This window comes from Grampus griseus, assembly GCF_964374135.1.
Source record: "Grampus griseus genome assembly, chromosome: 3".
In the NCBI taxonomy this organism is placed as follows: Eukaryota; Metazoa; Chordata; class Mammalia; order Artiodactyla; family Delphinidae; genus Grampus; species Grampus griseus.
This window is the reverse complement of record NC_139019.1, coordinates 45,770,434-45,783,876: the sequence shown is the minus strand read 5'-3', so window position 1 is coordinate 45,783,876 and position 13,443 is coordinate 45,770,434. Positions and strand designations below refer to the sequence as shown.

The 13,443-nt window shown below is 39.2% G+C and overlaps 1 protein-coding gene across 4 annotated transcripts in view; it reads left to right on the top strand.

Annotated features, from left to right (window-relative positions):
* PDE4D (phosphodiesterase 4D) overlaps positions 1-13,443 on the top strand; it is a gene marked incomplete at its 5' end in the record, with an annotated part of 1,122,552 nt that overhangs the window by 927,576 nt on the left and 181,533 nt on the right. For all 4 annotated transcript variants that reach the window (XM_082650735.1, XM_082650738.1, XM_082650736.1 and 1 more), the window contains one exon: positions 3,485-3,534. In XM_082650735.1, coding sequence (XP_082506861.1) covers positions 3,485-3,534 — 50 coding nt within the window. The remainder of the gene's footprint in view (positions 1-3,484; positions 3,535-13,443) is intronic.

Here is a 13,443-nt window from a genome sequence, read left to right as displayed (position 1 = left end):
TCATAACCAAACACATCTTCCCTGTTCAGTCGCCCCTTTGGGGCTTTCGGCATTTGGTAGCTCCTAGGTATAGTCACCTGCTCTTTGGAAAGTCTCAACCCTGCAAGAGAAATGAAATTACTGGTGTCCCTTACAAACTTTTTTAGCCTCAACTTTTGTCCATGAAATTGAGATTTTTGTCTTTGAAAGGTGAACAAAACTTTTATAATGAATTCCTTTTATGCTTCCTTCAGACTTGGTCATTTGTGTAGCAGCATCTCTACCTGTGGCAGACACATAGTTGTTCAGCAGGTGTGAAGGCATCAGGCTGGCCTTTCTGTCCCCAAAGAGATGATCTGAGGCCCATTCTATATGAGACAGAGGTTTTCAGCTGACCTACAGGGACAAAACAGATTAAAATGGAAAAGAGCATCTAGAGGAGGGTAGAAAATCATCTTTATGCCTGAACTTGACCTGTTTTATAATGCCCTGGGTGGAGTCTAACCAAACAGTATTATCTGGCAGACCCTAAGTACAGGTGTTTGTGGTCTCTCTTTTGGTCAGTACAGATTTGTACCTCCTTTACTGATTCAAACCCAATCAGCCTTTTCAGGTATCAGAATAGTAGGACTCAATCTACACACAGATAAACTCTGTTCTTTTCAGTGATAGCAAAATGGATATGGATAGCAAAATGGTGCATCACGTGATGACCCCAGGGAGCCAGAATTCCCCCGCAGGGTACTCACAGTGCCACTAGAACGCTCCCAAGCTTACCGCTGGATTTTGTGGAAGGCGTATGCTAGCTTGCATGATCCACCTTTACTATTTACTACAAGAAAGGAACCTACAATGGTGTGTTAGTTTCTGCTTTATAACAAAGTGAATCAGTTATACATACACATACGTTCCCATATCTCTTCCCTCTTGCGTCTCCCTCCCTCCCACCCTCCCTATCCCACCCCTCTAGGTGGGCACAAAGCACCGAGCTGATCTCCCTGTGCTATGCGGCTGCTTCCCTCTAGCTATCTATTTTACATTTGGTAGTGTGTATATGTCCATGCCACTCTCTCACTTTGTCACAGCTTACCCTTCCTCCTCCCTGTGTCCTCAAGTCCATTCTCTGGTAGGTCTGGCAGTTCCTTAGTAAATTAACATGAAATTACCATATGACCTCATAATTTCATTCCTGGGTATACACCCAAAAGAAGTGAAAAGGTGTTCAACAAAAACTTGTACATAAACATTCTTAGCAGGACTATTCACAATAGCTAAAAGGTGGAAACAACACAAATGTCCATTAGCTGACAAATGGATAAACAAAATATTGTTTGAATAGAGTACTGATACATGCTACAACACAGATGAACTGTAACATTACACTACATGAAAGAAACCAGTCACAAAAGGCCATATTATATAATAAGTATGAAAATAAATATTTTATTTTCACATGTTAGAGAAAAAAAAAAAAGAAAAGAAAGGAGCCTAGAAGGATGCATCTGAAGCCCTGAGCCCTGAAGGTGCTCACTTGCACGTGGCTGACTTTTGCTAACTCACTGCTGGTTCCTGTCCCCTTGCTCTTCCTTGCCCTTGAGATTTTCCATTCCAGAAGTGAGTTCTGGCTCATTCTTCAATAACTGATTTATCACTGTAGCCATGGATCAAATGATTGATATTTTCTGCTTGTCATTACTTGTTGAAATATCAAGTTCCCAAGTGCCCGTTATAGGATTGAAATCAAAAGAAGATAATAAGAAACAAGTCCATGATGTGGTTTTCAAAACTATAGAAAAGTTTAAAAATATTTCTTTGATGCCTTTCCTAGACAAAATAAATGCTTTCTAAATTTTCACAGAGCAAGGACTAGAAAGGAGTAATCATTATATAAATGATTTGAATGATAAACTCTCAGCAAGTAGATATCTATTAGTATATAGACCAAAACTATTTCAGAGTAGCAGTTTTAAACATTAACCTTTCTTTTTTATAAAGCATGAGTTAAGTTTCAAATTCCCTCATTTTATTTCATAATGAAAACTGAAATAACTCAGAAGTAAATTTTGGTGCATTTTCAATCAAATGCAAATTTTCAATCCCAAACTGCTATCAGTAAATTTAAGAGCAATAAGACAGAGCCAGATGCTGACTGGAACCAAGGCAGTGGGAATTTAAAAAGTACCAGACTGCTTTCCCCATGTATCTTCCAGCTCTGCTAAGAGATTCATCATCTCAGGAAGGCAGATTGGACCAGGGCTCTGCAGGAACCTGCCATCTGCAGAGGTTCCACGAAAGCAGCCTAAAAATAAGGCAACATAGCAGGGTGCAGGCCCTAGAATCACATTGCTTTGGTTCAAATCTCAGCTTTCTAACTTTGAAGAAGTGATTTACATTTCCAAAGCTTGTGTTTTCCTCATTGGTAAAATGGGAACCATGAGTCTGCCTGCCTTAAGGTTTGTTATGAGGGATTAAATGAGATAATTCATCCAACATGCTCATTTAGCACAGCATCGGACACACAATAAGCCCTCATTAAAGTGTTAGCCACTACTAGAAGTACCAAAACAAACAACCCCCAGAAATGAAAACAAACATTTTTCTGACACCCTTGCATGTATCTATTTTCTAAAATGTTCTTAAAGATCACTAATTTTAAGAGCTTTCAATTGTAAGTAAGAACTTTATAAACAATTTAATAGAGATTCCATAAATGATATTTTCTTCAGCATAATTGATTAAGCAGTGGATACATTGTGCTGGGCTCTGCAGGGAATACAAGTTAATCAAATAGCATGGGGTGTTTTTTTGTTTTTTTTTTTTTACCCCAAGGGGTTTATAATCATCGTGTGAAACTTCGCCAACATCTGAAAAATTAGAGAATACAAAATAGAATTGGTTTAAGCACCTTTAGTTTATAGTGTTTCTAAAGTCCCCGTAGCATCTATTCGGACCCATCGTTAATATACCTCTCTAACAAATGGATCGGAGATGTTTCTTAATATAAGAAAATAGAAAGGAAAAAGTTGAAGTACAATAGCTTCTCAAAGTGCAATATAGTTTGCAAGGAGTCATTCACTTCTGATAATGTATAGGCAATCGTGAGAATTTATGCCAAAAATAAAAGTTTCTTAACACTGTATTAGAGAAACCAATTGTAGACTGACTGCTTTTTCAAGTTCAGAAAGTCTGTGTTTGCTCTGTAAGCCCGGGCTTAATTGAATACGGTCAATCAATAAGGACTTCCTCTTCTCTCTTGTCTCTGTGACATTTACATCAGCTTTATTTACCCCAAAGTCTATCACCATGTGATTTAGTTTTTTTTTTTGACACGTGATCAAAGGGTACCTAGGAACTTGACTGGCTAGTCTGAAAGAAATCTTCATTTGCATGTCCTAACTTAAAAATAATCCTTAAATTTAAATGGCATATCTGAAATGACTCAGAGAGTCCTCAGACCAACAAAGTATCATATATTTACAGCTCTGTATTTTTCTCTCTTTGTCAGAAGATCACCCATGTGCAACCAACCATCCATCAACAAAGCCACCCTAACAGGTAAGAAGGACCTGGGAGATTATTCTTCTCACATCTAGGAAAAAGGCATATTTTCCAAGATTCAACCTTATTAGCACCAGTTTTTTCTGCAATTCTAAAATCGTTAAGAAATTAGTCCTTTCTTCTCTATATTATCATTTCTCTCACTGATCTCACAAGCTGTCCATTTAACCTATTGGAAAAACTTAACTGTTGTGCCATTTTTTTAAAACAAGTTAAATTTTTGCTCTTACTCGGTTGAGTGTTGCTCTGGGCGTTTGTATTTTGAGAGATAGCATTACCTTCGAAATGCTGACCATGTTTCCGAGCTTGTGTTATCAGCATGATGTTAATATATGGTAGCTTGGTTGAATGAAAGTCAAAGCATAAATAAAAGATACCTTCTTGGTTAATGAATTTCCCAGTTGTGTGTAGGAAGGAACACCATTCCAGTACTCCTGATTTGGACCCAGAGAGTTGAGATTAAATTCAGTCTGAGATTAAATTCTGTATTTTGCAATACAGAAAAGTTCAATGAGATCAAAAGAACAGATGTTTGGGGAAGAGAAGTGGATGGAAGGATGAGGGGCGTAGAGGTCAGAAGAATAAAATTACTCCGATTCCTATTAGTCTATTTTAGACATGGGGCTTGACCTCAGCTGAGCCAAAAACAGAACAGATGATCTCATTTTGCTAAACCTGAAACCAAATTGAACTCATTTGATCATTTCTTGAAACCCCAATTGATTCATTAAGATAATTGCCTGGAGAAGAAAACCCATGTTTTCTAAAATTATTACCAGAAGACAATTAACATATTCTCCAAACTAGACGAATACTTCACTTGATTCAAGTGTCTTCCTGGGACTCCAGCTCCTAATATGCAGAGGAGCTCATTATTACATTATCAGTGACTCTACTTTGCTTGAAAGTTAACTTCATCATGTCCAGTCAGGACCTTTCAACTGGGCTCCTTTGTGGTCACCGCATCAAAGTGATTCTGGGACAGCAGTTAATGTTGGTCTTTCCTGAATGCCTTTCAAATGGGACTTGTGTTCCACTGACTATTACATTATTGGTTCTCTTTTCCACGTGTATCTCTCAAGATCTTATTGGTGATGATTTTCAACTGGCATTTCATAGTCTTATATAAGTCTGGTTTACCCATTTTCTTCTTGGCATTGGTCAAGAGATGAACAATAATTGAAATTCCTACGGACTAAAGTAAGTTCTTTGAGTAACAGATTTCTTCTTCAGAAACCCCGATTTAATATGAAAGAGCCCAAATCTACCTGGGGCCTCTAATGAGAGAGACCACATGGAACCTGGTCCCCAGCCCTGCTCCCAGCGCTAGACCTGACCCATATAAAGAGGGAGACCATCACCCCCTTTATCTTTGCAATAAGTAAGACTCCTCTAACATCAGTTTGTGCAGAACTCAGTGCTATTTTGGCCCCTGAAAGCTTGTAGCTTGAGGTCACATATGAGCCAGCCCCACAGAGCATCCTACCAGAAGAGCAGCTGCAGGTACCAATGGAGGCTGCTGTGTCCACCAGGAGGGGGTGGGTGCTCCGTGGTCAGGGCAGCTGTCCGGCCACCCTGGCCAACGTCTGGCACTGATTAGAGAAGGAGTAGCTGCACTCAGAGGGCACAGACTTGGCCTTGAACACATATGAGAGGCCCCGTCGAAGCTCCCAGAAATTTCACGTAGTGCTGAGGCCCGGAAGCAGTACCAGAGGGGACTGTGAGCCACAGAAATCTGGGCTAATATGGCCTCATTTGTACCCACATAATCTTGACCTGAGGCCTGGGGACAGTGGGGCTCTAGAAATATCTTATTTAGGAAGGGAAACTAATTAACTGTCATTAAGGGCTTTGTGCGGCTGTGTTCATCCCAAAGCACAACAGGAAATTAAATGACTTGTGAATGGAAGCCTTTTTCCTTGCCCAAGAATAGCAAACCAAGGTGAAAAAGTCAGATGAGGGGGTGAGGGAATGAGGGCAACAGCAAGGGACATTCCTCTCTCTGAGCTCATTCTGGAAAAGTATGCCCTTAAAACCATAAATCATGAAAACAGTAGTGGTTGAGACTTCGATGGGAGACTTCAGACATACAGAAAAGGTGGTGCTTGTGAATTCCTGCCCTCAGCAGCTGACTGCTCAGGACTTCACTCCAAGTTTGCTCCCTGGCAAGTGAGTGCAGTGGAGAAGAGTGTTAAAAAGAGTCAGTGGGGCACGCTTGAAGAAGAACTTGGCCTTCTTAGAAATTTTTCTTAGGTTCTAGAGGAACAGTGTAGTATGCAGGTAAGTTCATGTTTGGTCCAAAAGGCCGCTGTGGTGGACAGCACCAGGGGCCTCTGGAGGGCAGCTCCATAGAACAGCACTGACAGGGCGCTCCTGGAATTGGGGGGCAGGGGGCGGGAAGCTGCTCTGCGTGTCCAGGATTCAAGCCATGTTCTATCATGATAGCTGTGTGGCTCTGGGCAGGTTACATAGCCTATCCCTGCCTGTTTTCCCATTTACAAAACAGCGATCATACTTCATACAGTTATTGCTAAATAAATGAGTTCATTTGTACAATGCTCTTAGCATAGAGTAAGCACTCAATGCATCATTTTGTTTTGCTTTGTTGGTGTTTTTATTGGTTTTTGTTTTTAGGATTCATGCTGTATGTCACTAGGGGTGATGGAAAGAACAGGCCAGAGAGATGAGAAAAGGAAAGGGAAGAGTGCAAGACAAACTGGCAAGGTCATAGGAGTAAAAGTTATGGATCCCCCCCAAAATGGTCAAAATGCACACACTTCCTTTGTGCCTGTTGTAAGTGGGGCCTCTAATTGCTCCCAGCACTGTATCCCGGCCTCTCATCACAGCCACAGGCATTGGCGCCTTTGTGGTGTGGATGATAAACTATTGTTCAGGATTATTTTCAAAGTTGAAGAACTTATTTTTGAGTCACAGAACTTTGAAGACAGAAAATTAACTCTCCATAAGTCAACTTCTTGAGTTTTACAAAAGAAGAGTTGAGAACTTTCACTCTCTCTGTCTGTCACACTACACCTTCTAAAACTTGCTCCCATAGAACTTAGACTACTCTTTTCCCCCTTAGAGCTTATTCCATTTGACATGCGTTAAAGCCAGGAAAGTTTGATTTTATATCATTAGGGCTAAAGCATGTTAGTTAGTTGCCAGATTTTATATCTATACATAGTAGGTAAATTCACAGCTCTACAACGATTTAACAATTAAAAAAAAAATAAAGTTTCCAAATGCGCGTTTAGAAAAGAGCCTTCCTGCTAAATGGCTCTCTGTTCTTTAGTGTGATATAACAAACAGACTGGCGTGTGGCATTTGGGGCCTGAGTGCAAACCCTGTATCTCTCATTCACTTTATTCCCTCGTTTGAAAAATGGAGATAGGAGCTCCTCTCAGTGCTGTTGCAGGAATTCAAGGAGGTAAGTTAGATGAGGAACAGAAGCCTGTCATGAGTAACTCACCAAGTGTTTCTTCCTACAGCCCTCCTCCATGCCTGACATTTTGTTGTTGTTCCTAAAGCTATTTTAAAAACGGATAGCGTAGAGGAGGACCTTGCTGATGTGTCAGCTTCACTCGTGCACTTCATTTATGATTTTGTTTGCAGACAGTAATGATGGGGCATTTTTAGGAATCCCTGTACTTAGTGCAAGGCTCACGTGCATAGGTCCTTAGCGGATGGTGAAGAGCAGAACTAAAGAGTGTGTTGAAACATGAGAGGGCAGCAAAGAGTCAGAGCTGCCCAAGCCATACCTGCGTTGTGACACTGAGCCCTGGTTTGGGTGCAGAGCCATGTCTTTGGGGGCACAATTGGTTCTCTTGAGCATTTCATTTTCAAATGATATTCACTCAAGAAAAGAGTTCTGTGGCCATCTCATGAGACCTTGTCACATCTCCACGATATCACTTTACAATGTTTGTTATTTACATATTTTCTGTCCCTTTATTAAATCATATTTAAACTGAGGATTTTCATGTGAGAATGTAACTGAGAGAAAATTTATTTAAACTTCTCTATTTTAAAGATGAGAAAACTGAGACCTAGTGAGAGAAAATGCTACTTAGAGGCAGAGCCAGGAATAAATGCAGGACTCCTTTTGGCCAAGTCTAGGATCCTTCTTATACATAACCCTATAAAATTATCCATCAAATTAGGGTAGCCTTCAGACCCACCATGAAAGTATATGTTTTGGAGAAAGTAAAAGAAATCTTACAGGATATTGATTTCTGGGTAATAGATATAACATTGGATTTTCTTTGTATATGGACCCAAAAATTTGAAAGTATCCTGTCCCGATTTCTCACTGGACAGGTCTTTGTATTTAGAGCTATTTTTATTATATCCACAGCCTATATCTTAGAGGCCCTCAGGTAAGTAAAGATTGGCAGACTAAGGAGAAAATACAACTTCTATCCATGCAATAAAACTAGTACAATTGCCTCCTCTTTACCTGTAGAGGGAGTGCAGGGACAAGCGTAAAATAACGCAAAAGTAGTTTTAGTCCAAAAAAAATTTTGGTGTATCTCCACTCATATTTTTGCCCTGAATATTCCTAACTCCTTTAAAAAAAAAAAAAGAGTGCATTTTCAAAAGAATTTAATCAGTTGGTAAGCAGAGGATTTAAAAAGTAAACTATCCAAATATACTAGTTAGTCAGAATACAATAAGACACTTACTCTTGTTTGTTTATTGTTCTTCTAAAGCACAAAGCAATTTATAAAATCCATTGAAGAAAAAAAAAAGCAAAGATTTTTAACTGGAACAGTTATTTTGTTATTACCGGGACTAATCATTTAACACTTTGTGCCACTAAAGAAAGGAAACTAAACAACTACTTTATGTGACAATAGCAATGCTAGTGACTTATGTAGGTTTGCCTTTTAAATCTGCGCGTGCGCGTGTGCGTGTGTGTGTGTGTGTGTGTGTGTGTGTAATAAAAACATCTAGTGTACATAACGTGAAAAGAAATATATATATATGTATATATATATATATATACATATATATATATAGTAGTTGGAAGCACGAGCTGCTAAAGAAGGCAAAAGAGACCTCAGTGAGAGCAATACGCGAAAGGGCTGAGGGGACATGGAACTAAAAATGTATGTTAGGGCAGCGAGTGTGGGAGGAGGACGAAGACCCAGCCATTGCCCTGGAAGTCTCACCCTCTTCATCAGCCACTAGCAGGCACTAGTTTCATCATGCAGCTCTTTTTCTCCTTTCTTTTAACAAGAGCAAAGATTGTGGCAACGCTTTAATGATTGCAGAGAATGAGTGCGCAGTAAGCTCTTTTAGGAATGTGATTGAAGAATGCTGAGTACACATTATGCTTAATAGCTTTAATAAAAAATAAAAATTGTGTATGTGAGTGTTAGACATTGGCTTTTGTGGGGAGTTTTTTTGCTTGTTTTACTTTTATATTTAATACATCTGATGAATGTGGAGTATTCTAAATTTTTTGAGCCAGAGGAGTTTACTTTTACAAAAATCCCCACATTAAAAAGACCTCTCTGGGAAAAACATTGAACTAAAAGATTTGCTCAAGTGCATGGAGCATGACTACTTGTTACTTAAATATATGATCTTTTAGAGGGTCAAAGCCTGTTTTCTTCCTTATAGGCTAGCTTGTTTTGCCTTCTTATGCTTTCACTAAATAAGTAAGAGTTATCTCTATTAATTTGTAAAAAGACCAGGTCTGACAATCACTTTTTGACCAGGAATTGATTAAAGTTATATTTGGTTTTCTAAACAGTAAGAAAAAAAGTGAATGTCACAATCATGGGAAAATATAATCAAATTGTAACTGTATTGCCTGAATATCTGCTCTGGGTATTTTGTTATAACTTTAATTGAAACAATTAAACAAAACTGCATATTCATTGAGTCAGAACAGCAAAAAGGTTATGAGTGAAACCATATAGATTGAAAACCCAACTTTCCTCTTACTAGCTATGTAATCTTGGTCAATTTACTTAAATTCTCTAAGCTTTCATTTTCTAATCAGTAAATTCTAAGTCAGTGATTAGCATAGTGCTTGGTACCCAGAATGTACTCAACAAATGTTAACTATCATTATTCCTTCAATTTTATTATTACTATTACTATTATCATTATTATACATTCGGTCAACAAATATTTTCTGTGTACCTTATATGTGGCATGCAATAAGGTAGGTGTTGGAAATAAAAAGATGAGTGAAAGGTGACTACTGGCTTCAAGGAAGTCACATGGGGACACCGAACGGAACCAGGAATAATTAACAAGCTAAGTGCCACGACTGAAGCAAATTCAAATACATATATGTATTTGAAGGAGAGGGCAAGTGATTCTACCTAGGGGAAGCTCCCTGCTGAACTTAGAAGAAGGTGGAGTTCTCCATATGGTTAGAAGGAGAACACCTCATGCCAAGGGACCAACAACAGTGAGTGCCGGTTCAGCTCAGGGGACTGGAGACAGTAAAGAACAAAAAGAGTTCAAAATGTATGGGAGCAACAGAACATGATCTCCAAGCGTAGATTAAGGCAGTAGCATGAAGAGCATTAGAAGTCAGTGTAAATAACAGTGGACTATATTTTACGGGCAATGGAAAATCATCAGTCATTTCTAAGCAGAGGAACAAGTACATATGTTAGAATGACAATGTTGGATGCTGCATAGAAAACAGATTGAAAGGAAGAGAGACTCGCGGCAGCCTCATACTCATCCAAAGGCCATTACAGGCCAAGTACCCGCTGAAGCTCATGTGAATCTGGACTGGGGTGGTGGTGTTGGGGGTGGAGATGAGGAAATGGATTCACAAGTCTTTTCAGAGAGTTGAGAAAGCTTGGTGGGTGATTAGATTGAGAAGTGAGGGAAAAGAAGAGAAAAATGAAGTCATACACACAGGTGTTCATCACAGCATTGTGCATTTGTACAAGAGACTGAAAACAACCCAAGTGCTAAATAATATGTGAGTTCTATTTAAGTATCAAAAATTCCATAATAAAAAAATTTAAATAACTTATTCATGAGAAAAATTTTATAATGTAGAAAAATGCACCTAATTTAAAGAATATATGTTAAAGTTCTAAGTAAGCAATAGCCACACATTTCATGTATTTTAATTATGTATATTGTATTTAATTTAAGACACTTTTGGATGTTGACTGGTAACTAGCAAAGGCCCATTTTACATAGAATCTGGTGACAAACTTGTAAGTATCTCTCAGATCAAGATTTCTGTTTGCCTCTCCTCACTAGAAAAGGTACTAATGAGACACTGCCAACTGATCTTTCAGTATTATTGTGCCCCAGTGAGCATTCACTGTATTTTCAGATAATAATATGCCTTGGATAGGGCAGCACTCATGGTGGTTATTGAGCTTATGACAAGACAGCTCTATTATCCTCCAGTCGATCAGAAAAGCTACCATGAAAATAGAGGCATTAAAGTCACCAAAGTCCCCTTTAGCCTGTATCCCTTCCTCACCACCTCGAGTTAGAAAAATGCAACATTTCCCAAACCTGCCTGATCTAAGGAACCCCCAAGGGATCCTTGAAAATAAACACGAAAAAACAGATCCCAAGACAGTGCAGGACGAAATCTTCGGGGTAAGTCTCAGGATCTGTGTTCTCAACAAGTGCTCCAAATTAACGAATCAGCCAAATTTGGGAGAATAATCGGATACTGGGTGAAGTAGGCAAGAGTGCTGCTCTGGACAGTGTTGACACTGCGTTGCTGGAAAGTTGTTGGAAAATCATTGTCTTTCTGGAAAATGTATATAGTGACCCCCACACCCCCATCCAACAAACAACGCAGCCTAGGAAAAACAAGATAATATGTGTGAGGTGCTTTGCGATTAGCAAAGGAAATACAAGGTGACCTTATTATCTGTGCCATCCTCATCATCATGGTCATCATCAGCTGGCCCATCATCCCTCTTATCTCTCCAAATGTATACAAATTTTAATTAGGCCAGCTTGCCCCTCTCCTAGAAGAAAATGAAGTATCATGTCCATGTTTGCGTATGAGGGTGGGAGTGAGTTTGGGAAATGTTATGTTTAGTAACTGTATTCTTTTTGTCTTCTCACACACTGTACCAAGTTTCCTTTAAAAAAAAAAAGAAAGAAAGAGAGAAAGAGAGAAAGAAACAACAAAAGCTGCATTCTTAAGTCACTCCCTTTATCCACAAAGGGCTTCCCACCCATGTATGCCTTAAAAAGTATTCCCCTGGGCACACTCAAATACAAGACTGTGGTAGGGCAAAACAATGAAAATTCCTTTGGGTCTAATTTCCCAAATTTTCCTAGTTGAGTGTTACACTGAGTTATTTAACTCTATGAATAAATGAGGATTTCACTCACAGCATTCTTTCTTTCACTATCTCAGAAAATGCTTTTTTAAAAATTGGATCTATTATTAATACTAATATTAATAAAAATTAACATTTTCTGACATTTGATATCAGACTCTACATGCATAATCTCTTTTAAATCTTATGATAATTCAATATATAGCTTCAAATGACAAAGTGTAGATTAAGTATGACTCAAAGGCAGAACCTAGAGGCTTCCCTCCCTTAAAATGTATTGATCCATGCACAGAAACACACACAACCTGCTGTCATCTTCTCCCCAAAGTTATTCTTTTCTTTCTTTCTTTCTTTCTTTCTTTCTTTCTTTCTTTCTTTCTTTCTTTCTTTCTTTCTTTCTTTCTTTCTTTCAAGGAAGAGACAGCAGAAAATGAACCTACATTGTCTATTACGGAACATGTATGAATGGAGGGTATGATGGAAGATGGATTAGATCTGTGGATACAGAGCAACCCTTTGGGAAACCCAAAGGAATCAGTTTTATAAGCTAAGGAAAGGACTTTTGCTTGTGGGGTAGAATTCCTCAAGGCTTCAATTCTCACAGTTCTCTTCCTGACTCCTCTGAAGTGCCTGTGTGACAGCGCCCAGGGCAGCAGCATCAACAAGGAAAGGACCCCACAGTGTGTGTGAGCAGTGAGGATGTAAGAAGGTTCGGCATAGGGCAGTGCTTGAGCCTCTGTGCTCACCTTGCTTCTAGGACCAGTCACTGTTAACCCCTGAGATAACAGTTTCTATCATGGGGTGATATTCATCTTCTCTTTGTGCGTAGACTCACCGTAGGCTCTTCATCTCCGTTATCATTTGCTTGGGTACCAGTTCTAGCCATGACATTCCCCAGCTCTCTGTGCCCCAAATGCACTTCCTCTAGATATTTCTGATGTCTACATATCCAGTGCTTTTTAGTGCGCTATCTTCTCTTTTGTGGTTCTTTTTCGGCCCTGTTGGCACTCTGAAAGCATTTCTAATTCACTGGACTGTTTTCTTCTACCTGCCTAGCAAAACAAATGGATGTTCACGTCTTTTTTTTTTTTTTCGGGCATGTTTCTGGTGTTTGCATATTGCACACTGAATTGTCCATGTGGAGAAGTTCATTAATGGGTTTGCTCCTTCACTCATTCAGTCACTTGGATGTGAAAGACTGTGCTTGGGCTCTCAGGACCCATGAGGTATAAGATACCTTCCCCGAGCTTTACGACCATTATCCTAGAGGTTTGTGGAATTTAGAAAGATAAAATGTGTTCTGTTGAATGACGGAAAGCATTAAGTAAATAGAAAACAGAGGGTTTGTAAATGAGTAGATAAATGAGTTGATAAAATAAGGAAAGTAGGAAGAAAGGGAGGAAGGAGGAAATTGATCAGGCTGAGATCGTTTTCCGAGAGAGCCAGGAGGCTGTCTACAGTGTCATTTAGCTTAGAGACTGGAAAAAGTCTGGGAAACCACTTGAGGAACTTAGGGAAAACTTAGCAACACAAGCATGTAGAGGAGTGAGAGTAGTAAAAGAAAGGTTTTCTGAATCACCAAGGAGGAAAATAGCAGACGATGGGTCGG